The sequence below is a fragment of the Dipodomys spectabilis genome, unplaced genomic scaffold (genome assembly GCF_019054845.1).
Source record: "Dipodomys spectabilis isolate Male_0828 unplaced genomic scaffold, ASM1905484v1 ptg000004l, whole genome shotgun sequence".
Lineage (NCBI taxonomy): Eukaryota > Metazoa > Chordata > Mammalia > Rodentia > Heteromyidae > Dipodomys > Dipodomys spectabilis.
In genome coordinates, this window is record NW_024870681.1 from 12,078,962 (window position 1) to 12,105,862 (window position 26,901).

Genomic DNA, 26,901 nt, shown 5'->3' on the forward strand with positions numbered 1-26,901 from the left:
ATACTGACTTCTGCATGCTGCTCACTCATCCTTCTTCGAGCTAGCAACTGATGAGAAATTCATTTTGCAAGACTTTCCCTGATTAATTATAAACCTTACAGTTATAGATAAAAGCAAGCAGGGTTACCTAGGGAATCTAGGGCGGGGCAAGGCCAGACCAATTCTCATTGGGCAACAACTCAGCGAGGATTTTGCGCTAACTAGGGAACAGGCCACCACGTAGGGGGCGCGCCAGAGAGGCTGAAAACTTCCTGCTGAGCATACCCGGAGCCTGGAAAGGGCAGGAACACAATGCTGGGACTCCCCAGCCGGGTCAGGTTCCGGTTTCTCTCCTTACCTGGCATGAATCAATCTGAGCCCATTTCTCCGAGACAACGATGATGATCCAGTCTCACAAGTTTTGGAACATGACTCTAATCTACTCCTTAGTTAAGAAAAAACAAACAAAAACCCAACAAAATCCTCCACCACTCTGGGTGTTTCCTCTGAGGGTGACAGGCGGGCGGCTCCGGGTTCAGGCCCCGGGGTGGCTAGTGCTCGCCCTGGCCCCCAAGGAGCAGCGGGCTGCAGAGAGGTGGCGCCACCCGACCGCGTACACCTGAGCCTGCAGAGGGCCCAGCCTTGCACGAAAGCATCCCCCCACCCCCATCCCTTCGCCACACCCTGGGGAGACTCTTCCTTTTCTGTCCCCCCCGCCCCACCCCCGTCTTCACCTGGCTGCGAATTGCAAGACATTTTGCGATAGCCAAAGGCTTTGCAATTTCCTGGGCGCTTCCGAATTTTCCATTGGCCGTCTACCTACCAGATTGGAAAGATGGGCGGGGAACGGGAGCAGAGGTGAACTGCAGGTCTGCGGGTTTAGGGAAGGAAGGGTGGGGGAACTGGACCACGTTGACTCCTGGAGCTCCTCGTCCCCCAACCCCCCTCCCCGCAGAGCGGCAGGGCAGGGATCCGGAGGGCCCTGGGGTGGCCGGCACTGCCCCGGGGGGGGCCGGCCCAGCGGCCGGATTCCCGCGCGGGGCGGGGCGGGACGAGAGGCTCCGCCCTCGGCTCCACCTCCGCCCTGGCCCCGCACACCTGGTCCGCAGGTAGCCGGCGCCGGGCGCCTTTCCGAAGCTATCAGGGCCTGGGGGTTGCCAGTGCGCCTTGGGCCGGTAGGCTCCGGGAATCGATCGGGCGGGGAGTCATGGACCCGGGCCCTGGGGACCCGGCAGGAGAGCGGCCAGCCGCGCCCCGGCCCCGCCGCCGCCGCTCCCTGCGCCGCCTGTTCAGCCGCTTCCTGCTGGCGCTGGGCAGCCGCTCCCGGCCCCGGGACTCGCCACCCCGTTCCCAACCCCAACCCCAATCCGGACACTGCGATGGCGACGGCGAGGGGGGCTTTGCCTGCGCTCCAAGTCCGGCTGTAGCAGCCCCCGGGAGCCCCGTAGCGGAGCGCCTGCTCGGACCCCCATCCCAGCTCCCCGCGGGCAATGGGGTGCGGCCGCCCGGCGCGCAGGGCTTGAAGAACCACGGCAACACCTGTTTTATGAACGCCGTGGTGCAGTGTCTCAGCAACACCGACCTGCTGGCCGAGTTCCTGGCGCTGGGACGCTACCGGGCGGCGCCGGGCCGCGCCGAGGTCACCGAGCAGCTGGCGGCGCTGGTGCGCGCGCTCTGGACCCGCGAGTACACGCCCCAACTTTCCGCCGAGTTCAAGGTAGGAAGCGCGCCGCAGACATCGCCCTAAAAAGAAGTCTTGGGAAAGGGTTTCCTTGGGACCTTGTTGCGTTAGGTGCCATGTAACCCAGCTCTGCTTGGGGTTGCCGCCTTTGTCTTTTGGGGGTGACGCGGTACGCGACTTGCATGTTTTCCCCACGAATTACTTTCGCCCAGGTATGTGGAGCGGGGGTGGAGAAAGCTGGCAGGCTTCAGTGTATTCGGCTCTGTGTGTGTGTGTGTGTGTGTGTGTGTGTGTGTGTGTGTGTGCGCGCGCGCGTTCAACCCACATTCGTGGAAGTATTGTAGGCAGGCTGGGTTCGAACGCCAGGGTTCAAGCTTTTCCACTTGGGGGCTTGGAAGACCGAGGCCTCCCGTGGAGGAAATGATGCTGGCGAGGAGAACTGACCGAGAACTCGGACGCGGCCGGCTTAGTTCTAGAAAACGATCCGGACCGAGAGATCAGCAAGTACAAAGGCCACAGAGGGCCCCAAGGAGCTGCGTGCGGGAGGCGTGGAAAGGAAAAAGAAAAAAAAAAAAACAACACCAAACACAACACTGGTGTCGCTGGGTCTTGGGAGTCTTGGCGAGGGTCGTCAGATCGGGTACGGCCTTGGGTTGGATTCTAAATCCGCGTGAGAATCCGTGGGCCAGGCACTGTGTGGAGTGTGTGTGTGGGGGGTGAGGGGGGTGGGAGGGGCAGTGGGTGTGCTATTTTAGAGGTACGTTCTTTATTTAGTTGAATACACATTAAATCTACAGTGTAGGAACGAAGGACTGAGTTTGTTATGGGTTGGGTCACTTTCTCCGTGCTGGGGTCTCTACAGAGTCTCCAGACTTGGAAGAATTGGATGTTATTTTATCCCAGGTTAAAATAATGTGTGAAAGTGATTGTGTGTGTGTGTGTTCGTGTTTGTTCTTTCAGAGGCCTAGGTGGATGAAAGTATTCCTGGTTCTTGATGCATAGGGCGTGCTGAAAAACCGCAGCTTTGGACCTGGAGTTGAGGCTCCCCATCTATGTGGAATTGTTCTGGGTTGAGGGTGGGGGTGTGTGTGGGGGAAGGGAACCTGTCAGTGCTCATTCCACAAGCATCACTGCTCTTGAATTTCAGCCCGAGAAAGCAGTCTTTGTCACGTGACCTGCAAGGATGCCAAACACCCTCTTCACCCACCCCCCCTTCCTCAGGGAGGTAGCACTGACTAGCAGTGATTTAGTGGGGTGTCTTGAAGGTCTCTCTTGGCCACTGTTCTCTTTTTAAGCAGGGGAGGCAGTATAGTGTAGTGGTTAAGAGCAAGGTCCTCTGAGGGCTTTGTGATTTTTGAGCCAGTTACTAAATTTTGCTGTGCCTCAACTGTGTTCATCTGGAGAATGGGAACTTACTGGACAGTCTTTTATTATTGGGTTGTTGCCTATAAGTTGTATATGCAGTCTGGAGGACAGTGCCTGGTCCCTGTTTTAGGTTAGACCTCTTCACCTGCAGAGAATTAGAGGAGGGAGGAAGGTAATTCCTGAGTTTTCTTGCCAAATGCACTCCCACCCAGTTACTATAGCCTGGAGAGAGCTGAGTAGTTGAGAGAAAAGAAAAGAAAAGAAAAAACCCTCAAATTAGTAATCAGTCATTGAGTGACTCACCAGGATTTCCTAACCAGCTGTCAAATCCCTAGTTTGGGAGCTCCTTGGTTAGCCCTAGGGAATTGATGGGTAATTGAGTTGTTTTTAATATGTTAATGAAGTAGATAGCATCTGGGGTTTCCTGGGATTTTGACAAGATTGAATGGTTAGGAGGAAGATTCCTCACTCTGGGTCTTTAAGCGTTAGGGATTGAGATCTGATTGAGATCATCCTATTTTACCTGTGTTTAAACATTCATCCATACCACACATTCTTATAGACCTTGGAGACTACTGTTGGGAATGTGGGGTGTGAGACAACTACAAATCCAGATCCTGAGGCTATCTCAGAACTACCTTTGTCCAGGGAGAAGGGAGTATGCTCATGAAAATGATTGTTACAGGCACAGGACTAGAACTTGTGACACGCTAGAGAAACGAAAAAATACAAGGTGTTTTGACAGTTGATGGGAGGAGGATGGGTTTTGATTGAGCCGAAGCTGGCTTTCCTGGGAGGCATCCAACAATTGGGTTTGGGTTTTGAAGAAAAATGTGTCAACTCAGGACATGGAAGATGGGAAAGTGCTCTCCAGCTCCTGGGAATGGAAAGTGCCAATCACAGAGGTTGGGTGGGGCTGAGAGGCCTACCAAGTACTTTAATGGAAGTACTTATTCTTGATAAGTAAAAGTTGAATTAGCTGGACACCAGTGGCTCAGGTCTGTAATCCTAGATACTTGGGAGGTTGAGATCTGAAGATTGTGCTACTAGGCCAGTTTAGGCAGATAAGTTCATGAAACTCCCTTCCCAACCCATAGCTGCGTCCAGTGGCATGCATCTGTAATCTTAAACTATATGGAAGGTTTGGTCCAGGGTTCAGGTGAGCCTTGGCAGAAAAATTCATGAGACACCATTCGAGGGAGGAAAGCTGGACATGGTGCCTGGAGCCTGCTGTCTCAACTACAACAGAAAACTCACAATAATTGCATTGTGGTCTAGGCCAGGAAGCCACATCCTATTTTTTTTTTTAAATAGTAAACAGCAATAGGGCTTGGGGATGGAGGGGGGTTGATTAAAATACATTGCATACATGTGTGGAAATGTCACAATGAATTTCCTTCTTGTATAGCTCATGTACACTTTAAAAACCCCAACAAACCAGGGTTAGCAGCTGTGGCTCAGCAGTAGAGGGCCTGCCTAGCAGACTAGCAAGTGTGAGACACTGAATTCAAACCCCAGGCCCCACCCCAAAGTGTATATTTACACTGAACAGCATGAGTTTTGATATATGTATCCATGGTGAAATGATTAATTCAAGCTAGTTAACATCCACCAAACTTTCATACTTAACATTTTTTGTGTATGTAATGAGAACACTTAAGGCCTATTTTCCTTTCATTTTCCAAATATATAATACATTATTCATTATAGTCACCATGCTGTGTAATAGATTTCTGTGACTTATTGAACAAAAAGAAATCACACCTTTTTTTTCTTTTGATTTCTTTGATTAGGAGCAAGGAGAAAGATTTCCTTTTTCCTTTTTGTCTAGTTTGCTCTTGGAACTGTCTCTTCATGTTTGTGTGTCCATTCTATTATTTATCTATTGTTTCTCTTCTTTCTCTCCCCCCACCCTCCTTCCTTTTTTCCTTCCTTCCTTCCTTCCCATTTCTCTGTGTAGGCCAGGGTAACCTTGAATTTAAGGTCCTTCAGCCCCAGCCTCCCAAATGTAGATCTGCTTTTGTCTTAATATTCCTTTGATTTTTTTTCTCTTACATTTCTCAGCCTTTGCCATAATTGCTACAAACATTTTCTCCAGATCATCTTCTTTTCCCCAGTTCTGGAAGCTTTGGATTTATTTATGTCAGATCTTTTGATAAATATTCTATTTTATGTCCTTTCTATAGTTTTCTATGGTTATATTAAGGGTTTCAGCCATCTGGAATTTATCTTAGCTTATGTGCATAAAATCAAATTTAGATCTACAGTGACGTGCTAGAGGCATTGCTTTTTAAAAAAACAAGGATTCCTTCTTCATTTGTCTTGTGTTTTAGTAGCTCAAAACAAAACAAAAAATGGAGCAAAAAACATGGAACAGGGAAAAATGCAAAATGGTTCTAGGAATCTGTATTTTAGAATTATTGCTGTGATTCATGAGGTTAGATACAATGTAGAAAGTTAAAAGCAACAACCATTTAGAGCATATTAAAAGTTAGGTTTCATGGGTGCTTGTGGCTTATACCTGTAATCCATGCTACACAGGAGACTGAGACATGGAGGATCAAAGTTTGAAGTCAGCCTTGGTAGAAAAGTCTGAGAGACTCCATCTTCAATCAACCAGCAAAATACTAGGTGGAAGACATGTCTCGGTGGTACAAGCAAATCAACCAACCAACCAACCAAACGAACAAACAAACATATAAACAAATTCATTTATAAAATCTGGAAATATGAAATATGCTAAAATTATCAATATTTGAGAGAGGAAAAAACAACATATGTGCACAAATAGAACCATGTCATATTATAGGATAGAAATACCAAATATTGGGTGGACACTGATGGCTCACACTTGTCATCCCAGCTGCATGGAAGGCTGAGGTTGAGTAGATCATGGTTCGGGGCAGCCTAGGGAATAATATTTTTTTTTGTCAGTTGTGGTGCTTGAACTCAGGGCCTAGGCACTGTTCCTGAGGTCCTTTGCTCAAGGCTAGAACTCTATTACAGCCCTACTTATGGTTTTCTGGTGGTTAATTGGAGATGTATCTCAAGGACTTTCCTGCCTTAGCAAGCTTTGACCCTTGATCCTCAGAGCTCAGCCTCCTGAGTAGCTAGGATTACAGGCATTTAGCCACCAGCACCTATCATAGGGAATAAAAGTTTTTATTGCTCAAGTCTAGATCTCTACCACTTTGAGCCACGTCGTCACATCTGATTTTCTGGGGATTAATTGGAGATAAGAGTCTCACAGAAGCTGAGCACCGGTGGCTCACACCTGTAATCCTAGCTACTCAGGAGGCTGAGATCTGAGGATCGTGGTTCAAAGCCAGCCTGGGCAGGAAAGACCGTGAGACTCCTATCTCCAATAAACCACCAGAAAACCGGAAGTGGCACTGTAGCTCAAGTGGTAGAGCGCTCACCTTGAGCTGAAGAGCTGAGGGACAGCGTCCAAAACCAGAGTTCAAGCCCTATGACCAACAACAACAACAAAAAAAGAGTCTCACAGATTTTCCTGCCTGGGCTGGTTATAAACCACAGTCCTTAGACTTCAGCCTCCTGAGTAAGTAGGATTACAGGCATGAGCCTCGGGCACCTGGCTGGAAGAAAAGTTTTTGAGTTATCTTGTCAATTGAGAGTTGTATGTGGTGGTATGAGATTTGAACTCAGGACTTGTGCTTACTAGGCATCTGAGCTATGTCCCCTGTCCTTAAACTACAATGTTTAAGATCATCTTGTATCAATGCATTTAATAAGATGCCATTTTCCCCTGATAATTTTGATACGCCGAAGTATTTTTGCTTGTGTATAAGTTTCCATAAGCCTAGCCTAGAAAGTGTTTTTATATAGAATGACCCTTGTGTGTGTGTGTGTGTGTGTGTGTGTGTGTGTGTGTGTGTATGTGTGTACATGTGCACGTGTGCATGCTTGAATTTAGAGATTGGAGCTGGTCCTGAGTTTTTTGCTCAATGCTAGTGCTCTATCACTTGAACCAAAGCTCCATTTCTGGTTTTTTTGGTAGTTAATGGGAGATAAGATCTCATACACTTTTCTGTCTAAGCTGGTTTTGAACCGCAATCCTCTGCTCTTGAGCCTCCTGTTAGGAATATAGGAAGAACAATTGTCCTAGGAGGGCCTTTTTCTTTTCTTTTGGTTGGTCCTGGGACTTGAACTCAGGACTTGGGTGCTGTCCCTGAGCTTCCCCCAACCCCCAACCTCCCCTCTAATATAGTGTTCTACCATTTTGAGCCACAGATCGACTTCTGGTTTTTGGGTGGTTCATTAGAGATAAGAGTCTCACTGATTATCCTGTCTTGGCTGGCTTCAAACCATGATCCTCAGATCTCTGCCTCCTAAGTAGCTAGGTTTATAGTCATGAGCCACTAACACCCCACCAGGAGGGACATTTTCAAGGTCTTGTCTTGTAGCCAGGCTAACAAGTAGAGAACCAGTCTTAGAGAATTATCATGATCAGCTGGAGGGTACTGGATTTCACAGGCAGGGGAGGAGGGAGGTGCAGGTATAGACCACAGAAACCGGCAGACCAGATCAAGGTGTGGCATGTTTATTTGAAGCTTCGAAACCTGTAAGCAAACAGATAGAAGGTGTGGATTAGGGCCAGAATGGAGGAGTTTGGACTGTTGGGAGATGATTTGGAGAGTAAGGATGGATTCAGAGCAACTGCTGGGTTGTTCTACCATGCACACTGGGCCCTCAGAGAAAGATGCGCTGGGCAAGCTCCTCCTTAGGTACAGGTTCTCTGGGTCAGGTTTAGTTAGAACAGAACAGTAAGAGTTAGAATGAACTCTAGAGGAGGAGCAGAGGCCTTTTGGGGGCTGGAATCCAGTCTGCTTAACAACTGATTTGGCAGCTGCTGATGGGAGGGAGATTGGGAAAGATACATTAAGACAGAGGGCTGGTTTTAGAGCTTCTAAGTTAGAGGGACACTGGCTGTTCATCCAGACGAGAATGTCAGTACTAGGAGATAGGTTTGAGGGTGGCTTGCTGGTAGGACTGTCAGCTAAAATGCAGGTCTCAGTTGATTTTGAATTTTACCATTTTCAAGTGTATAATACACTATTATTAATTAAAGTAGCCGTGCTGTGTAATAGATCTCAGTAAATTGTTAGTTTATTGAACAAAAAAGAATAATACCTTGTTTGTATTTGTTTGATGAAAGGCCAGCTACACACCATTGTAGGCAGATAAATAATGAATATGCTTTGAGAATAAATATGCTCCAAAAATTGCATGAGGGCATACTTCTTTTAAAACAATCATTGCTTATTTGAAATTGAAACTTAACTGGATATGCTCTTTTGTTTTTTTAACTTTTTTATGTTAGTACTGAGGCTTGAATTCCAGGCATGAACACTGCCCCTTTGCTTTTTTAACCTGTTATGTACTTATTTGTTGTCTTGCTTATCTGTCCTTATGCTTTCTGCTAAAGGCTAGTACTCTACCACTTGAGCCACAACTCCACTGCTGTCTTTTTGTTGGTTAATTGGAGATAAGTGTCTTGTAGACTTTTCTACCCAGGTTGGCTTCTTATGTCAGTCCTCCGATCTTAGCCTCCTGAATAGTTGGGATTACAGGCATGAGCCTGCAACACCTGGCTTGTTCTGTGTCTTGGAGATGGGGTAAAGTGGGCAGTGCTAGGGATGAAACCCAGGACCTTGTATATCATAAGCCAAGAATTCTGCCATTGAGCTACATGCTTACTCCTGTGTTTCCTTAATTCCTATGTGGGAGTCAAAGTGCAAAGAAGTTTAGGGTGGAAATCCCAAGAAAGATGATTGGCATACAGATGCAGAAACAGCATTTCAATTGATTAGATTTGAAATTTTGCTTCAACTCATCCTAAAATTTCCTATTTCCAGGGAAGATTAAAATTCAGGCTGTTTTATTGGATTGATAGTGATGTGAATTATCCTGGTGTCTGGCCTTGTATGAGCAAAGAACAGACCTGCTTGGGATGAGGCTGGAAGCCTGGCTGGCTCCACCATCTGGGAGTGGAGGCCTGGCTCTGCAGTCTAAGGGTGGAGGCTTGATGCTGCCATCTACCAGTGGACATTTGGCCATAATGGACTGTGAACACATGTCTGTGTGTATACAGACATAGGGACCTTGTATACTCAGGGGAAAAATAAAGCCTCTAGAAAGGTGCTCATGGAGCTGCTGAGAATCCTACGTTTTTGGAAGGTGCCCCCAGAGAAGGGATGAGAGACTCTTATATAGTATTGCAATGCTAACCTTTAGAATAAACTTTCAAAAGCAGAAATAGGCATTGACACAGAAAAATGACAAAGTTGTTGCACAATTTAGCAAATGCCAAGACAAAAGGAGCTGGGAAGTCTTGTTTTGTTTACTTTTGTAGGGCCTGGGGTAGGGGTGGGGGTGGGGGAATGAAGGACTGGCTCAACCTTTTCATTATCTAACCACAGAAAGCAAAGTTTGTATTGTAACTTTTGAACCTTTGTGTGGTCCTTACTTTTTTTTTTTCCTCTAGGGGGTGGGGGCACTCTGCCCCTTGAACTACAGCTCTACTTTTTGTTCAGTTTCATTTTGGTGGTTAATTGAAGATAAGAGTCTCAGGGCTGGCTTTGAGCCTTGATCCTCAGATCTCAGCCTCCTGAATACCTAGGATTAAAGATGTGAGTCACTGTTTCTCAGTAGTATTTTTACAGTTTCATAAGTGAAATGACTGGAATGGAGCCACTTATATATGTATTTTAGGAAGTCAACTTTGCTACAAGTATGATCCACTCTCAAAGAAGAAAGAGTGGATGCTATGGAAATGAAAGAAACAAGAGAGGGAGATAGGGAGAGTAGATAGATACCAGCATGGGGATAGAGTATTGGAGGGAGGGCCAATGGCCACACAATACCAGCCATCAAAGAACGCAAGCTTTACGGAAGATAGATGGTTAGTAAATTCAAAATATTTAACAGAGGTCTGGTGTTGGTCACTCATGCCTATTATCCTGGCTACTTAGAAAGCTGAAATCTGAGGATCATGGTTCGAAGTCAGACTGCAGGAAAGTCCATGGAACTCTTATCTCCAATTAACTACCAAAAAGCTGGAAGTTGAGCTGTGTTTCAAGTGGTAGAGTGCTAGCCTTGAGCAGGAAATACTCAAGGACAGTGCACAGGCTCTGAATTCAAGTCATACTACTAGTGCATGCTTCCAGCCCTTCCCCCCTCCCCCCCCAATACAAATAAATTCCACAGAGATAATCCCTTGCCTTTCAAGGGCTAGAATCTAATACTGATTTCTGAAAAAGGGGCCTTCTATTCAGAGAAACTTTATAGCAGATGGGGGGCAAGAGTCAGTCAAAAAGAGCATTTCTAGCTGGGTGTCATCCCAGACTGCTGCTGAATGATGGATGACCCTGGGTAGTGTAGTGCATATGGACATTCATTAGGGAGTCTCCATGCCAAGGTGACCCCAGGGTTCATTTCTTCCCTTACAGAATGCTGTTTCCAAGTATGGCTCTCAGTTCCAAGGCAACTCCCAACATGACGCCCTGGAATTCCTGCTCTGGCTGCTGGATCGTGTCCATGAGGACCTGGAAGGCTCGTCTCGTGGTCTGGGGACTGAGAAGGTTGGTCACTGGCAAAGCAACACATTGTATGGCGTTTCTTCTTCTTTGGATATTTACTGAACTCCTGGATTCCTGTATCTGCTTGCTACTGGATGCACAGTGCTATTATTCCCCCGCTTCCTTCTTTTAGCTCTTGTTTGTTTTAGGTGAGGCATTTCCTCTTCTTGTATTTCTCCTCTTCCATAACCCCAAATAGTGAAAAGGGTTTTGTTTCGGTTCATAATTTCAAAACTCTTCTTTCTTGCTTTCCCCCTTGTATCTTCCATGCATTAGTCTGGCCATCTGAGGCCATGAGGGGCAATTTTTTATTCTTTTTAGATAGTCCTGATCTAACTCCACCATTGCTTTCTTAGTGATCGTGTCCCCTCCCCCAGTGGCAATTCTAAACTATTTTCTCCAAGATGTAGGATGTCTTTTGCATGTGTGTACTAGTATTTCCTTTTCCTTTTTTTTTTTTTTTAACGACTTTTGGGACAATACATTGAAAAAGCTATAAATAAGCTGGAATGGCAAGCATTTCTGGTTTTGATTCAATCCCTGACCTTCAGAATGAGAAAAGCATTAGTCTTTGTCACTACCATAGTTAATCCATATATTAGCTATGTTCTTTTTCAACTTTGCTACATAAGGACCAATAATGACTTACGCTTGAATGTGATCACTTTATCTCCTGCTTAAAGATGTAAAAAAAAAAAAACTAAGGACGTTGTATCTTTTTGTGTGTGTGTGTTTACTGGCACATAAAGTAATGAAAACAAAAAAAACGGTGGTTAAACCTAACTAAATCTGGAAGGATCATCTTCAGATGAGGGTTGTGGGTTGTAGGTGAATTCTCTATTGATCTTATTCAGGCCTTTTTAGTTGTTAGTGGCAGAAATTTAACTGATCCAACTGAAGGAAAAGACATCAGTTGGCTTTCATAATCTGTTGAGGCCAGTGGTTGAAGCAGCTTCAGATAGGTTTGGATGAAGCGACTCTGATCATGTCGCTGTGTCTTTAGTACTTGTCTCTGGTGACATTCTCACCCTGACTGCCTACATGGCAGCAAGAAGTTCCTTCTGCAATTTTCATCTCATTTTTAGAGCCTTGAATTTCCAGAAAAGGCCCAGGGAAAAGCCTGATTATCCTAGCTTGGTTTGTGTGTTAGTTCCTGGAAACATGACTGAGAGAATGAAATATTCTGAGTGGGCCCACCTGGGTTACAGGTCTTAGTGGTGGTGATTGGAGGCTAAGGGGGCTTTTGTTTTGGTCAGTCATGGGGCTTGAACTCAGGGCCTAGGTGCTATCTCTGAGCTCTTTTGCTCAAGGCTAGTGCTCTACTGCTTTGAGCCACAGCACCACTTCTGATTTTTCTGGTGGTTTAGTGGAGATAAGAGTCTCACAGAGGGCTGGGAAGTTGGCTCAGTGGTAGAGCGCTTGCCTTGCATGTATGAGGCCCTGGGTTCGATTCCTCAGCACCACATAAGCAAAAAGAAAAAAGCCGGAAGTGGCGCTGTGGCTCAAGTGGTAGAGCGCTAGCCTTGAGCTGAAGAGCTGAGGGACAGAGCCCAGGCCCAGAGTTCAGGCCCCATGACCGGACCCAAAAAAAAAAAAAAAGAGTCTCACAGATTTTCCTACCCAGGCTGGCTTTGAACCTGCTGAATAACTAGGATTATAGGTGTGAGCCACTGGCGCCTGCTCTAGGGCGCTTTTATAGCATTAGAATTATTTGCTTACCCAAAGACTGTAATCTTAAGCAGATAAATGCATGCCTTTTATGCTGTATCCTCTATAAATTTAAGTGATCACATTCTGAACATTGGAATTATATATGTGTGTGTGTGTGTGTGTGTGTGTGTGTGTGTGTGTGTGTGTGTGTATGTATACATACATTTTTTTAAAAGACAGTCTCATAGGCCAGGCTGAGAACTTGCTTTATAGCCTAGGAACTTGCCATATAACCCAGACTAATCTTGAACACATCATTTTGCATTTGCTTGGATTACAGGTATGTGCCACAATGTCTCACACTATATACATGTGTATATATATATATATGTATATATATCCATACATATGTATAAATACACATATATACATATATATATATACATAGTATTTACTGAATTTTCTCCTCCCAGCAAAGCCTAAGTTCGAACTCAGGGCCTTGTACTTGTTAGGTAACTACTCTATGGCTGAGCCACATATCCAGTCTTCCTTTACATGGATCGTTTTTGAGATAGAGTCTTACTTCCTGTCCAGTAAGGGCCTGGACTTCGATCCTTCTATTTTTTGCTTCCCACTGAGGCTAGAATGACAAGTTCAAACCACCATTTCTAGTTATTGGTTGACAGATAAGCCTGTCTTACATGACTGGGCAGGATCTTCTCCATCTCAGGCTTCCAAGTAGCTAGGTCTTCCTCCTTTTTTTTCTTCCTTTCTGTAGTGAAAAGAGTCAAACCCAGTGCTTCACACATAGTCTAGGTGAATGCTCTATCACTGAGTTCCAGTCCTATGGAGCTTCATCCAATTGACACAGCTATAATATTCTCCATAGTGCAGTGAGATGTCTTCACAAAGGAAGTAAGATCATGTCACTCTTGCTTACATTGCTCCAGTGTCAGCTTCTTTTCAGTGCGGAAGAATGAACTCAGTTCTTCCGCTATGCTAAACCTTCAACCCCTCCAGTTGCTTCTTTTTTTATTTTTTGCCAGTCCTGGGGCTTGAACTCAAGGCCTGGGCAGTATACCTGAACTTTTTTTTGCTCAAGGCTAATACTTTATGCCACAGCACCACTCCTGGCTTTTTCTGTTTATGTGGTACTGAGGAATTGAACCTATGCTTCACGTGTGCTAGGCAAGCACTCTACCACTAAACTATATTCCCAGCCCTCCAGTTGTTTCTTATTGCATACAGGACAAAATCTAGACTCTTATGTGGCAGACAAAGGCCAACCTGACTGGGCCTGGCAACCAGTCAGCCCGATTCATTTTCTTGCTCACCAAACCAGCTACTTTCTGTGCCATAGTTGGGGCAAGGGGTTAGAAATAGGGCACCCCATAGGCTGTTCCAGGAATTATCTGTTGGCAAAAGAAGAGCTTACTCAGCGCTTCCTTGTACCTTATAAAACCAGGAAACATTTTCTGTCATGGGATGAAGCCTGTGGTGAAATTTGGTCTCAGGAAATTGGACTGGTTCTGGAGGCCTAGTGGTATGCATTTTTTTCTTTTTTTTTTTGCCAGTCGTGGGGCCTGAACTCTGGGCCTGGGTGCTGTCCCTCAGCTCTTCAGCTCAGAGCTAGCGCTCTACCACTTGAGCCACAGCGCCACTTCTGGCTTTTTTTTTTTCTGCTTATGTGGTGCTGAGGAATCGATCCCAGGGCCTCATGCATGCAAGGCAAACACTCTACCACTGAGCTACCTTCCCAGCCCTGGTGGTGTGTATTTGCAGGTAGAGAGCAGAGCTCTTTGGATCACTTGGCATGAAACTTTCTTTTCCCTTTCTGAGAAGGAAAAGCGACTGCCCTCAGCGTCACTCTGAGAGATTTTTCTTTTTGAAGTTATTTCTGTTTTGAGGACAGAGAAAAGCCATATAGCTAGATTTATTTGTAACCCGGAGAGAAAACACGAGGACCACTTTCTTTTCCATTACTTTAACGATCCTTGAATGTTTTCATCCCACCAAAAGGTATATTTTTACTCCCCTGTAAACACCAACACATAAAGCAATCTTTTCGGCAGTTTGTTTTCCAGAAAATGCCACTTTTCAGAAGAAAGAAAGAGATGGAGCTGGGGCAAAGACCAGCAAATGAACATGCACGAAGCACCTACTATGTGCTAGGCAGAAGGCACACACCTTCCATGTGGCAGGGATGCTATTTTTTATTTATGTTTTTTGCCCGTCCTGGAGGGGCTTGAACTTAGGGCTTGGGCGCTATCCCTGAGCTTTTGTGCTCAAAGCTAGTGTTCTACCACTTGAGCCACAGCTCCACTTCCAGCTTTTGGGCAATTCATTGGAAATATAGTTTTGGGAATTTTCCTGCCTGGACTGGCTTTGAACCATAATCCTCAGATCTCTACTTCCTGAGGAGTGAGCCATTGGTGCCTTGCATGGGCATACTCTTTCAGGGTGGTTCTGGCACAAAGGGTGTCGCGGAAGGAAGCATTTCAAGGACAAGGCTCCACAGAAACTGGCAAGGGGAGGCTGTGGGTGCACGGAGAGGCAGCTGAGTGACCAGAGGTAATGTGGCTGGGTCTCATTTGCTTCTTGTCCTTGTTTCCTTTGCAGGTACCTCCTGAAGGTCGCAGAGCCTCCGAGAGCCTCCTGTCCCCACCTGCCCAGCTTTCTCTAGGCCCCAGCTTTGTGCAGAGTCATTTCCAGGCCCAGTACAGGTGAGGGGATAGGCCTGGAATGTGGCGCCCAAGGATTCCACCAGCTTGCTGCTGTTCTTCTCTCTGTCTCTCTCCAACATTTACCCTCTGATGATGAAGCAGCAAGGCCTATGAGCACCCTCCTCTTTCCCATCACAAGCCCAGTCATCCACTTTGATTGGCTATGACTTTTAATGTTTCTTCTTGGTTTTTGGAGCCTTCTACCTCTCTCCCCTCCTCCTTATCCCCCCTCCCCCCCACGAAGGGGGAGTGGTGGAAGGCAATCCCTATAGAACAAGAATGTGGAGGTCACATTCACAAAGAATTCACAAAGAATGACTACTTTCGGGCTGGGTAGATGTGTCCTGTGTGGCCAGGCAGCTCAGTGGAACTAGTCATTCTGAGTTTGAGTTCCTATAGTATGAGGATACAAAAATTAAAATTAAAATATGGTTTTATGAGACCTTCTAGCCTTCTTTTCTTTCATTCTGATACTAGGGATTGATTGAACTCAGGGCCTCATGCTTGCTAGGCACTTTTTTTTTTTTGAGTTATCTCTTCTACACTAGCCTTGGAATGTAATTTTCCTACCTCTTTCTCTCAAGTTGCTGGGACTATAGACATACACCACCTTGTCCACCTTGCTTTTGAGCTAGGGTCTTGATCATTTTTTTGTGTCTTGAAATATGGCCCTTCTATGTGTCTCCTGAGTCATTGTTCATCTGCAGAAGTACTCACACGAAGCAGAATAGTTTCAAGAACTACAATGTTTAGTGTTCAGTGAAAGTATTTGAAACCATGAGAGGGAAAAGAAGAGAAAGTTTCTTTTGTGGGCTTCTTGGAGGAGGTGTGCTTTTGGATGGGTTCTAGAGGGTGAATAGGACTCAGTGGGTGGGAATATATTGAACCAGTACAAACCAGAAGCTAAAGGTGGAGTTCCAGGGAAAAAGGCCCAGGAAGGGGATTACAGAGGGTAAAGCAGGGTATGGTGTGGTTCATCAATATAGAGGACTCTGGTTATTATGAGGGATGGAGGGAAGTAGTGAGGATGTAGGGATGATGGTGGCTGAAAACTTGGAGTGTGATTTGGAGGTAGAGTCACTAAGAGTTGCAAGAGGTATGGGTGTAGAGGTATGAGGTAGAAGAGTTGAGAAAAATGAGAACCTTGGGGGCACCTCGGGGTTTGTGTGTGTGTGTGTGTTTTGTCAGTCATGAGGCTTGAATTCAGGGCCTGGGCGCTGTCCCTGGGCTCTTTTGCTCAAGGCTAGCACTCTACCACTTTGGGCCAAAGCGCTACTTCCGGTTTTTGAGTGGTTAATTGGACATAAAAGTCTTGGGGGACTTTTCTGTCTGGGAAGGCTTTGAACTGTGACCCTCAGGTCTCAGTCTCCTGAGTAGCTAGGAATACAGGCGTGAGCCACCAGTGCCCCACGGACCCTAAGGTTTTAATGAAAGTATTATTGATTAACCACATGTGGTGGAAAGTGCCTGTAATCCCAGCTCCTTAAGAGGTGGAGATCTGGGAGGCTCACAGCCAGTCTGGGAAACTTCATCTTGACCAATATGCCAAATGTGGTGGTGCATGTCTGTGGTCCCGGCAGAAGGCCTAAGTAGTAAGATCTTGGTTTGAGCTGCCTTCCTCACCTCCATTAGGAAACTAACTAAAGCAGAACAGGGTTGGGGCAGTAGAGGCCCTGCCCCATAAACTTAAGGCTTTGAATTTGAAACTAGATTCTCCCACCCCTTCCAAAAAAGAATGTTATTGATGAAGGGCTTTGGAGGGAAAATTAGAGATGCTTTGAAGTCCATATTGCAGGTACCTGACTTGGGATGGGGTCCCCTAATCACGTGTGAAGGGTGAGCTGTGCCCTTGAGGGAGATTTCTCTCCTGCAGGAAGCTGAGAAAGAGGCGAGGTGTTCGTGCTCAGAATGGACTGGAGATGGCTAAAAATACTGCTTTGAGCTGGAAGTCCACGGCAAAGTGAAAGTGTCATTATGATCCCAGGTGTTTGAGGTTTCCTTCAGCCTTGGTGGTGGCCGCTCTAAGCTGGTGCCCTTGAGTGGTGGGCCCTGCTGCCTCTTCCCCATTTCCGTACAGGAGGCTCACCAGGGATCAGATTAACCTTCCTCATGGAAGTGGGGATGGATGGGTAATGGTAGCTTAGCACCTGTGCTCTGAGCTACTTCTTCCTCTGTCTCCCTTTAAGCTTTGCCCCAACTCCCCTGGGTGTTGAGGACTAAGCCCAGGGCCTCTCCATGCCAGAGATTTATGCAAAAGCAAAGTTGCCTCTCTACCTTCTTTTGGATCTGTTGGTCACACTCATCTTCATTTTTCAATCTTTGAGAAACAGAAGTTGTTTTGATAGTTTACTTGGAGAAAAACTAGGTTTTCTTTTTCTTCCCCCCCCCCCTTATTTCTGGGATTTGAACTCAGGGCTGCATGTTTGCTAAGCAGGCATTCTGCCATTGAGCTATTCTGTCAGCCACTTTTGTGCTGGTTATTATTATGGGTCGGGCCTCTGTCCCTGAGTTCTTTTGCTCAAGGCTAGTGTTCTACTACTTTGAGCCACAGTACCACTTCTGGTTTTCTGGTAGTTAAGTGGAGATAAAAGTCTCAGGGACTTTCCTGCCTAGGCTGGCTTTGAACTATGATCCTCAGATCTCAGCCTCCTGAGTAGCTAGGATTACAGGTGTGAGCCACTAGTGCCCAGCATAGCTCATTCTTTATGTTCCCCTACTTCTTCTTTGACCAAACATCTCTTGCTTCTTGACTCTGGTTAGGGGTTAACATAAAGGTCATATCCTTGGACCAACTCATGAGAAAAAAAAAAAGCAATCTGGCTTAATCTTCATAGGCTAGAAAAAATGAAGAAGTCAACAAAAAAAAATTCTCTATCATTTGTCTGCATAAATGTGAAATGGAGATTTGGAAATTTTCCAAAGACAAAAATGTATCTTTAAAGCCATTTTTATGCCTAGGTAGGCAGTGAGGTAGTGGAGGGGAAATATTTGTGGGGGTCTAACACAAATGCTGCATCCTGATATGCTGCTTTTACCAAAGCATCACTGTGATTGTTCCTAGGGTAAGTCTACCAGAGGGCACTTTGAACATAAAGCTCTTGGGGACTGGAGGTCGAACTCAGTGGAGGCTGCTTGCCTAGTGGGCACAAGGCCTAAGTTCACCATTGATTTCTTTTTTTAAAATTTCTGGTCAGTCATGGGGCTTGAACTCAAGGCCTGGATGCTATCCCTAATTTTTTTTTTTTTTTTGCCAGTCATGGGGCCTGAACTCTGGGTCTGGGCGCTGTCCCTCAGCTCTCCAGCTCAAGGCTAGCGCTCTACCACTGGAGCCACATTGCCACTTCCGGCTTTTTCTGTTTATGTGGTGCTGAGGAATCGAACCCAGGGCCTTATGCTTGCAAGGCATGCACTCTACCGCTGAGCTACCTTCCCAGCCCTATCCCTAAGTTCTTTCGCTCAGGGCTAGTACTTTGAGCCACAGATCCATTTGTGGCTTTCTGGTGGTTAATTGGACTTTCCTCCCTGGGCTGGCTTTGAACCATGTTCCTTATATCTCAGCCTCCCAAATAGCTAGCATTACAGGCGCTGATGAATTCTGATGAAGTACATTCGTTTGGAGAATTTGTGTCCCAGAGTTTAGTAGCCAGGAGCAGACCGTTGGGATTTAGCATCCCTTTCTGGTGTTTCTTGTTTTGTCTGCTTAGTGGAAAGTGGAGAAGCAGCTCAGGTGCGTGAAGATGGGAAGGGATGCTCCAGCGCCTCCACACACACAGCAGTGTTCTCACATACCGAAGGCCTGCCGGGCTGTCTTCTCCCCGGTGCAGGGACTCAGCCCTGGTCCTGATGCCTTCTCTTCTTTCCTGCTGCTCAAACCTAGTCAGGCCACCTGGGTTACAGGAAGAGCCTGTTACCAAGCTTGGGCTCTTGTCTCTGAGGAAGTGAATACACATTTTTTGGAACAGTAACATCGTATTCAGAAATCCCTTTTATATTGGATGAATATGTAATTAAGGAAACATAATCAGAGCACTCACGTGGAACGTACAGTCTGCACTTTTAGAGCTCCCAGATAAAGCAAAGGAATGTTCTGTTGGAAAGAAAGACTAAGATAGAACTTACATCTACCCGGGAAAAGGCTGTGCTGCACTTGTACTGAAGGATACAGGAATGGTAACCAGGGACTCCGGAAATACCTCACTCTGTCACTTAAGAGCCCTGGCTACAAATTACTTCTCTGAGCTTCAGGCCTCTCTTTTATAAAATGGGAACAATACTAGTTGTTGATGGGCATTTGAATTTATTCTACCTTTTCAGTCTTGTGAACAGGTTGCTATAAGTATCAGTTGAACACCTGCTTTTTTTAAAAAGTTGTTATTTATTTGGTCCTAGAGCTTGAACTCAGAGCCTGGGCACTCTCCCTGAGCTTTTGTGCTCAAGGTTAGTGCTCTACCACTTGAGTCATAGCTTCACTTTGGCTTTTTGGTGATTAACTGGAGTTTAAAAAAGTACATGATCCTTAAGCCAGGCACTGGTGGCTTACGCCTATAATCCTAGCTACTCAGGAGGCTGAGATCTAAGGATCATGGTTCAAAGCCAGCTGGGGAAGGAAAGTCCTGGAGACTCTTATCTCCAATAAAACCACTAGAAAAGCAGAAGTGGCGCTGTGGTTCAAGCAGTAGAGGCTTGCCTTGAGCTGAAGAGGGCAGGGACAGTGCCCAGGCCCAGAGTTCAAGCCCCACGACTGACAAAAAAACAAACAAAAACCAAAACATGATCCTCAGATCTCAGCATCCTGAGAGGCTTGGATTACAGCTGAACACTTGTTTTTAATTCTTACCAGAGTATACCTAAGAGTAGAGTTGGGAAGGGAAACACAAGGGTATTTCTATATTTAGCTTTCACTTTCCAGGGGGTTTTGTGTAATTACATCTCTGCTTTGTCTCCACAGATCTTCCCTGACTTGTCCCCACTGCCTGAAACAGAGCAACACCTTCGATCCTTTCTTGTGTGTTTCTCTTCCCATCCCCTTGCGCCAGACAAGGTACATGAGTGTCACTAGAGAAATGTTCTTTTCCATTGCGAAAGTATGGGAAAATGATTTATTGAAGGAGCAGAGATGGAGAGATAGGCTCTGTGGAGATCGGTGGTCTGGGTTATATAAGAAGCAGGAGGCTCAGCTTAGTAGCCATCAAGGAATTGCCTAATGTCAGTGTCAGAAGCTTGGAACATTAGTGCATTTGCAATGGGTAGTGTCACTGGTTTGACATGGAGGTATTTCTTTATTGTATCCCCGCTTCCTTTAGTACCATTTCTCCCACACTCCCCTTTTGACATCCTCTGTGTTTAGGATGTAGTGGAAGCTACAATATTCTCATAAAGCCTTCTCTGAATTAACCCCATAAACATCCTCTCCCCTCTCCCCCTTCCCTTTTTTCTTTTTCAGTACTAGGAGTTTAAACTCAGGCCCTCATGGTCTACCACTTAAGCCAGTCTTTTAATACACTGGTTATTTCTTTTAGATAGGATATTGCTTTTTGCCTGGATTGACCTGGACCATGATTCCCCTATTTTTACATCTTGCTGTAAATGGGAAATCAGGTGTGTACCACCATTTCCACCTTTTTTTTTTCCTGTTTACTTTGGCTGGCCTCAAACCATGATTCTCCTTAACTCTGCCTCCCAAGTAGCTGGGGTTACAGATATGCCACTTGGCCTGATTCTTGAAGCACAGTTGTTAAGATTGCAGACTGTAGGGCAGACTCCGCAATTCAGATCTCAGCTGTACAATTATCGTTGTGTACTGTATAACAGAAATAACGGTCCACCCTCCCCAAAGAGAGGGCCTTGGGTTTGACAAGGATGAGAAGTAGAAACAAGAGTTGCAAAGGAAAGTTTCATTTTAAAAAATGGAGTAAATTGGGATGGGGCATGGCTCAAATGGTTGCGCTCCTGCCTAGCAGGTGTGTCGCCCTGAGTTCAAACAACAGCATAGCTACATATATATATATGCACCAATAGGATGTGTTGTACTGGTGATAAAAGCAGTTTTGCTTTTTCAAACTTAAAAAATATTGTCAAGCTTTTTTTCCTTAATATTATGTATTGAATAATTAGTCTTGGGAGATATGCATCATGATGTGTGTGTGAGAGAGTGAGAAAGAGAGAGAGAGAGAGGCAGGTGTGTGTGTATCTGGGAACTTAGGCCTCTCCAGTCTCAGCCCTCTGGGTGCTGAGATTTCACCCTGGGTTCCCAACGTGTGGTGATTCTTTTCAACTCTGGAAAAGCAGGTTAGGAAATTCTGGCTCTCCCACTGCCACCTAGTGGCAGTTTACCTAAAGTGCAGGGACCAAGCCAACTGACAACTGACAACTTCATTGTCAGTGGGGTTGCTGAGCATTAATGCTAAGGGCATCAGTCCTTTAAGGATGTGACTCTTTCCTGTTTTCCAGGTTCTTGAGTGTTACTTTGGTCTTCCCCTCTAAGAGCCCACGTTTCCTGCGGGTTGGCTTGGCTGTGCCCATCCTTGGCACAGTGGCCACCCTGAGGAAGATGGTGGCTGAGGAAGGAGGGATCTCTACAGATGAGGTATGATAATGGTGTGGGGGTGACTGGTTGGTTACTGGGTGGCAGAATGCTGACTGGACTGGCTGCTTAAGCTAGTGTGTGCTTCCCAGGTGATTCCAGCCTGATTCTCTGGCTTCTGTTTGATTAATAGTCCCTGGTGTCAGTGGTGACAAGGCCTGGAACTTCTCCCTGCATTACTCAGGGTCACCACAGGACACTTTACCTTCTAAGAAGGCTGTAATGATGATCAGAATAATTCCAACAGTAGCCTGCCTCTGTTGTGCTTCACTTGCATTTAGAGCTGATTTAATGACGAGGACTCTGGAATGTAGATGGTATAGCAGTTTTCATTTTGCTAGTGATAAGAAAAAAAGTCCTGAGGGAATTAAGTGATTTGCCCAGGTCACAGCTAGGAAGTGGTAGAGGCAGAGTTTGAATGCAGTGGTTTGATTTCAGAGCTGGGGGTACTGTTCTGTGTTTTTGCTCCTGAGATGATCCATCAGGGAACTTGAAGGAACAGTACAATCAAGTACATGACCAGTGCATGTTGTGGGACAGATGATCTGTGACATGAGGACATTTGACATTTAAGGCTGGGTCCTCCCTCTCCTCCCTCCCTCCCTCCCTCCCTCCCTCCCTCCCTCCCTCCCTCCCTCCCTTCCTTCCTTCCTTTCTTCCTTCCTTCCTGTGTCTCTCTTCTCTTCTCTTTTCTCTTCTCTTCTCTCTTCTCTTCTCTTCTCTTCTTTTCTCTTCTTGTGTATGTGTGCCAGTACTGGAGCTTGAATTCAGGCTCTTGTGTTTTTGCTTAGCTTTTTTGCTCAAGGCTGGCACTTTACCACTTGAACCACAGCTCCACTTTTTTCCTGGTTAATGAAAACTAAGAGTCTCACAGACTTTCCTGCCTGGACTGGCTTCATACTGTGATCCTCAGATCTTCTCCTTGAGTAGCTAGGATTACAGGCATGAGCCATGAGCATTCAGCTTTCTTATGGTTTTTTTTTTTTTTTTTTTTGGGGTCCAGTCATGGGGCCTGAACTCTGGGCCTGGGCACTGTCCCTCAGCTCTTCAGCTCAAGGCTAGCACTCTACCACTTGAGCCACAGTGCCACTTCCGGCTTTTTTCTTTTTGCTTATATGGTGCTAAGGAATCGAACCCAGGGCCTCATGCATGCAAGGCAAGTGCTCTACCACTGAGCCACCTTCCCAGCCCCTCTTATGGTTTTTTAAGGAGTCTTGGTGAAGTCCCTGTGGCTGAGGACATGGTGGGAAAGGTGATCATGTTGGTGACCAGTAGGATAGACAGGCTCTGAATGGAGTTCTAACTGTGACTTAGTTACTCTCTAGCTCTCTGACATGGGACCATGTGCTACTCTGACCATATGATGGGATCATTGCAAATAAAACATATTTTTAATGTGTTTGTAAAGGTATAATAGACATAAAACAAAGAAAACATGTCTTAAGACTATAGTTTGTTGAGGTTTATATATGTATACATTGGAACAACCATGGTTACCGGCCTTTTCCATCATGGCAGTGGTTTCCTTTCTACCACCATCCGAGTAACCCCTTGACCTCTCTCATGGTGTTTATGAGGATCTTAAATAGTGGAGGCTTGAACTTAGGGCCTTGTGATCTCACTTGGCTTCACTCCTTCCTCCCACAGCTGGCACTTTACCACTTGAGCAACATATCTAGTCCAGTTTCTTTGCTTTTGCTGGTTATTTTGGAAATGAACCCTGAGAACTTTTCTGACTGAGTCTTCAGACTCCTGAGTAGCTAGAACTATGGGGTGAGCACCAATGCTGATCTCCTATATGCCTTTTTGATTTCAATATTGTAGGTAGTAATTATTGTTGTTCTGTACTGTATATCCTCTCCTCCTACTTGTAGAAATGGTTATAGTATTTTAGTTTTATAGTTAGCGTATACTTATAGTTATCAATGTTTACCATTTCCTTTGATTCATTATTTCTTCTTACAACCTGAATTTTCTTTCTGATCCACTTATTTATGATTTAATTAATTTAATTTAATTTAGATAGGGTCTTGCTCTATATAGCCCAGGCTGATCTTGAATCCACAATCTTCTTGCCTGTCTCCTGAATAACATTATAGGCATATGCCATTATACTTGACTTCTTATTGTTATTTTTAGAAATCTTGAACTGTCTTTTATAAGAGAACCTACTAGTTTTTGTACCTTGAATAAGTTATATGAGTTATGTGTACTCAGATATTGAGTTGTGTCTGAGGCAGCCAAGATCTCCTTTTTCCTGTGCTATAAAAGTGTTTGTCTGTGGGCTGGGATGTAGCTCAGTGGCAAAGCGCTTGCCTAGCAAGTGCAACGTCCTGGGTTCGATCCCCTGTACCAAAAAAAGAAAAGACAAAAAAAGTACAGTTAAAAAAGTGTTTGTCTGTTTTCCTTTTTTCATCACCATGTTTTTTTTAAATGTATGACATAATATGAAAAAGGTTAGTAACACCATTTAGAGATAGTAACACAATTTTAGAAATTTTCTCAATGAAAAAACATGATAAATATTTTCTGCTTATTGGAGGAGGGCTTTTTCAAATTTCTTCCATGATAGTTTAGCTGGATATAAAGCTTTAGGATTCTCACTTTTTGTTGTTGTTATTGCAGTTGAGATGTCTGTGGACAATCTTATTGTTGCAGGTAGTATGTTTTTTTTTTTAATTTGGTGAACATTTTTATTTATTTATTTATTATTTTTTTATTGTTTGCAATATCTAGTATATGTCTGAGTCAAGCAGAAAAGGTCAGATAAGGTGATGTTAGGGAAATGAACCCTAAGATATGTATTCAAATGATTTTTTTTCTTTCATGCGATTGTTTCTAACGCATTTATAAGATAATTACTTTGTTGCTTTGTATGTCCCTCCCTCCCCCACAGTGTAACCTGTGCTTTCACTGTATTTGATGTCGGTAAAATTTGTGGAGGGGAAGGGGAAAAACAGGTAGTATGTTTTATTGCTTAAAATACGTAGCTACTTAGTCCTAAAGAAAGGAAAGGTAAAAAGGAATTTTAAGGCTCCCAGTCACTTTTTGATTTCTTATCTGTTAGGCTTTCTTAGAGAATTCAAGAGGGAAATGATCTTTCTTTCTTTCTTTTTTTTTTAAATGATCTTTCTTATTCTAGGTGATTTTGGTTGAACTGTATCCCAGTGGATTCCAGCGGTCTTTCTTTGATGAAGAGGACCTGAATAGCATTGCAGAGGGAGATAATGTGTATGCTTTCCAAGCACCTCCATCTCCTGGCCTTGGGACACTCTCAGGTACTATAGTGATGTGCATAATTCTACTTAGGTATTAGGAGATTTGGGATTGAGGAGGTTCTCTAGGTAAAAAGGTAGAAATCATTTAGTTTTTGTATTCAGAAAAATAAGGCTTCTTTTCCCTGACATTTGGTGTACAGGTAGGTAAGAATTATTCAAGAATCATTCTCAAAACCTTAGTGATTGCTAGAATTATCCAGAAGACTTGTTAAAGCAGATTTCCCAGCTCTGCCCCTAGATGTTCTGTTCAGTAAATAGATGGGGCCTGTGAATTTGTGTTGCCAACAGTTGGTCTAGAGAAACCATTTGAGAACTATCCGGTGAAGTTTTGGGGTAATCTTTTCTTCAGGAATTCTGTGGTTCACAATCTATGTTTGTTTGGGTACTGTCCTTTAGCTTTTTCACTCCAGACTAGTGCTGTACCACTTGAGCCATACCTCTACTTCTAGCTTTTTGTTGGTTAATTGGAGATAGGAGTCTCTCAAATTTGTCTGCCCAGCTGGCTTTGAACCTCAAACCTCAGATCTCAGCTTCCTGAGTAGCTAGGGTTACAGGTGTGAGCCACCAGGATCAACCTGACTAGCTAACGTGTTCCATTTGTTTTTGTTTTTTCTGGTGTCTTGTTGTGATAAAATTGATATGAACTATATAAACTTAAAGAATAAGGTATGTCTTAACATGTATAAACCTATGAAACCACAGTAGTCATGATACTGCATATATACATCACCTACAAAGTTACTGTTCCCCCTTTGTAATCTCTCTCTTCCTGGCCTTTTAGCTTTATGAGTTAACTGCCAGTTATTGCCTTTTACTTATCATGTGTTTTTGCCATAAACTTGTTTGCCTTTTGTAGATTTCATATAAATGGCATCAGATGATGTATATTTCTTTTTATATTCCTACTCACCCATTGCATCATTATTTGAAGATTCATCCATGTTGCTTTTGCATGTATGAAAATTGTATTCTTTTTTAAAAAAAATTATATGATGCATCATTTTCTTTTCTTTTTTTAAGTTTTTATTTTTATTTTTTGTGATCATTTTTTTGTATGTTGTAACTTACCATCATTTTCACCTGTTAATGGACCTCTGGGTCGATTCCAATGTCAGATTACAATAAATAAGGCCATAAGGAACAAATCTGTAAGAGTCTTTCTCTTTGGTGAATATTTTGAAATACAAGGTAGTCAAATGTTTATCACTCTGCAAGCTGACCAACTTCCCACTTCAGTTTCTAACTATCTTTCATTTCACACCATACATTTTGACTCCTGGGGCTTGAACTCAGAGCCTGGGCACTGTCTCTGAACTTGTTTTTGCTCAAGGCTAGCACTCTACCACTTGAGCCACAGTGCCACTTCTGGCTCTTTCTGTTTATGTGGTACTGAGGAATCAAACCCAGGGCTTCATGCATGCTAGGCAAGCACACTACCACTACGCCACCTTCCTAGCCCTTGGCTCCATTTCTTAAGCCAACCTAAGTGTCTGGCTGTGGCACTAGATTTTTGATGTTCCTGAGGCTACAGAGAGACTCTGGGTTGGAATCTGGAACAAATTTCCAGTTTGACTGCCTTCACTATATTACAAGCTAGTGAAATGAGTCCTTGTTTTAGACTGATCACCAAGTGACACACTTGAACTGAAGGGCAGAATTTCAGAGCTGATTGGAAATGGAAAGAAAAACTCTTCTTCTCTGTATTGTTTCTTGTGTTGGCTTTGTGAGACATTAGGTACTCAGAAGGCTCTTGAATCAAGTCATAAAAGCACCCACAATCATTTTGGTATCTTTTTCAGGTTGATTTGGAAACTGCTAATTCACGTCAGTTCCTTCTTTTAAAATGGCTGAAATAATAGCAGATTCAGTCCCAAGTATGTAATCATTGAGTGTCAGATGGCACAAGTGCCAGAAACCCTTATCATTTCCTAGGTGTCCTCTTCTCCTGGAGGTGAAAGATGCTCAGAGAGAAAGGGGGCAGGCACAGCCAAGGCTCTGACCCAGCACAGGAACTCCTTTAAGAATACAAATGTCATTCTCTCTC

The 26,901-nt window shown here is 44.6% G+C and overlaps 1 protein-coding gene across 3 annotated transcripts in view; it reads left to right on the top strand.

Moving 5' to 3' along the window:
- Positions 1-1,186: 1,186 nt before the first annotated feature.
- The window catches only part of Usp43 (ubiquitin specific peptidase 43), a 49,017-nt gene continuing 23,302 nt past the window's right edge, over positions 1,187-26,901 (top strand). For 2 of the 3 annotated variants that reach the window (XM_042694167.1, XM_042694176.1), the window contains exons 1-6: positions 1,187-1,696; positions 10,495-10,626; positions 14,893-14,996; positions 19,945-20,037; positions 21,447-21,582; positions 24,722-24,857. In XM_042694167.1, coding sequence (XP_042550101.1) covers positions 1,187-1,696; positions 10,495-10,626; positions 14,893-14,996; positions 19,945-20,037; positions 21,447-21,582; positions 24,722-24,857 — 1,111 coding nt within the window. Of the gene's footprint in view, positions 1,697-1,804; positions 1,873-10,494; positions 10,627-14,892; positions 14,997-19,944; positions 20,038-21,446; positions 21,583-24,721; positions 24,858-26,901 lie in introns of those variants that run through there. The other variant, XM_042694184.1, reaches the window with a different exon arrangement.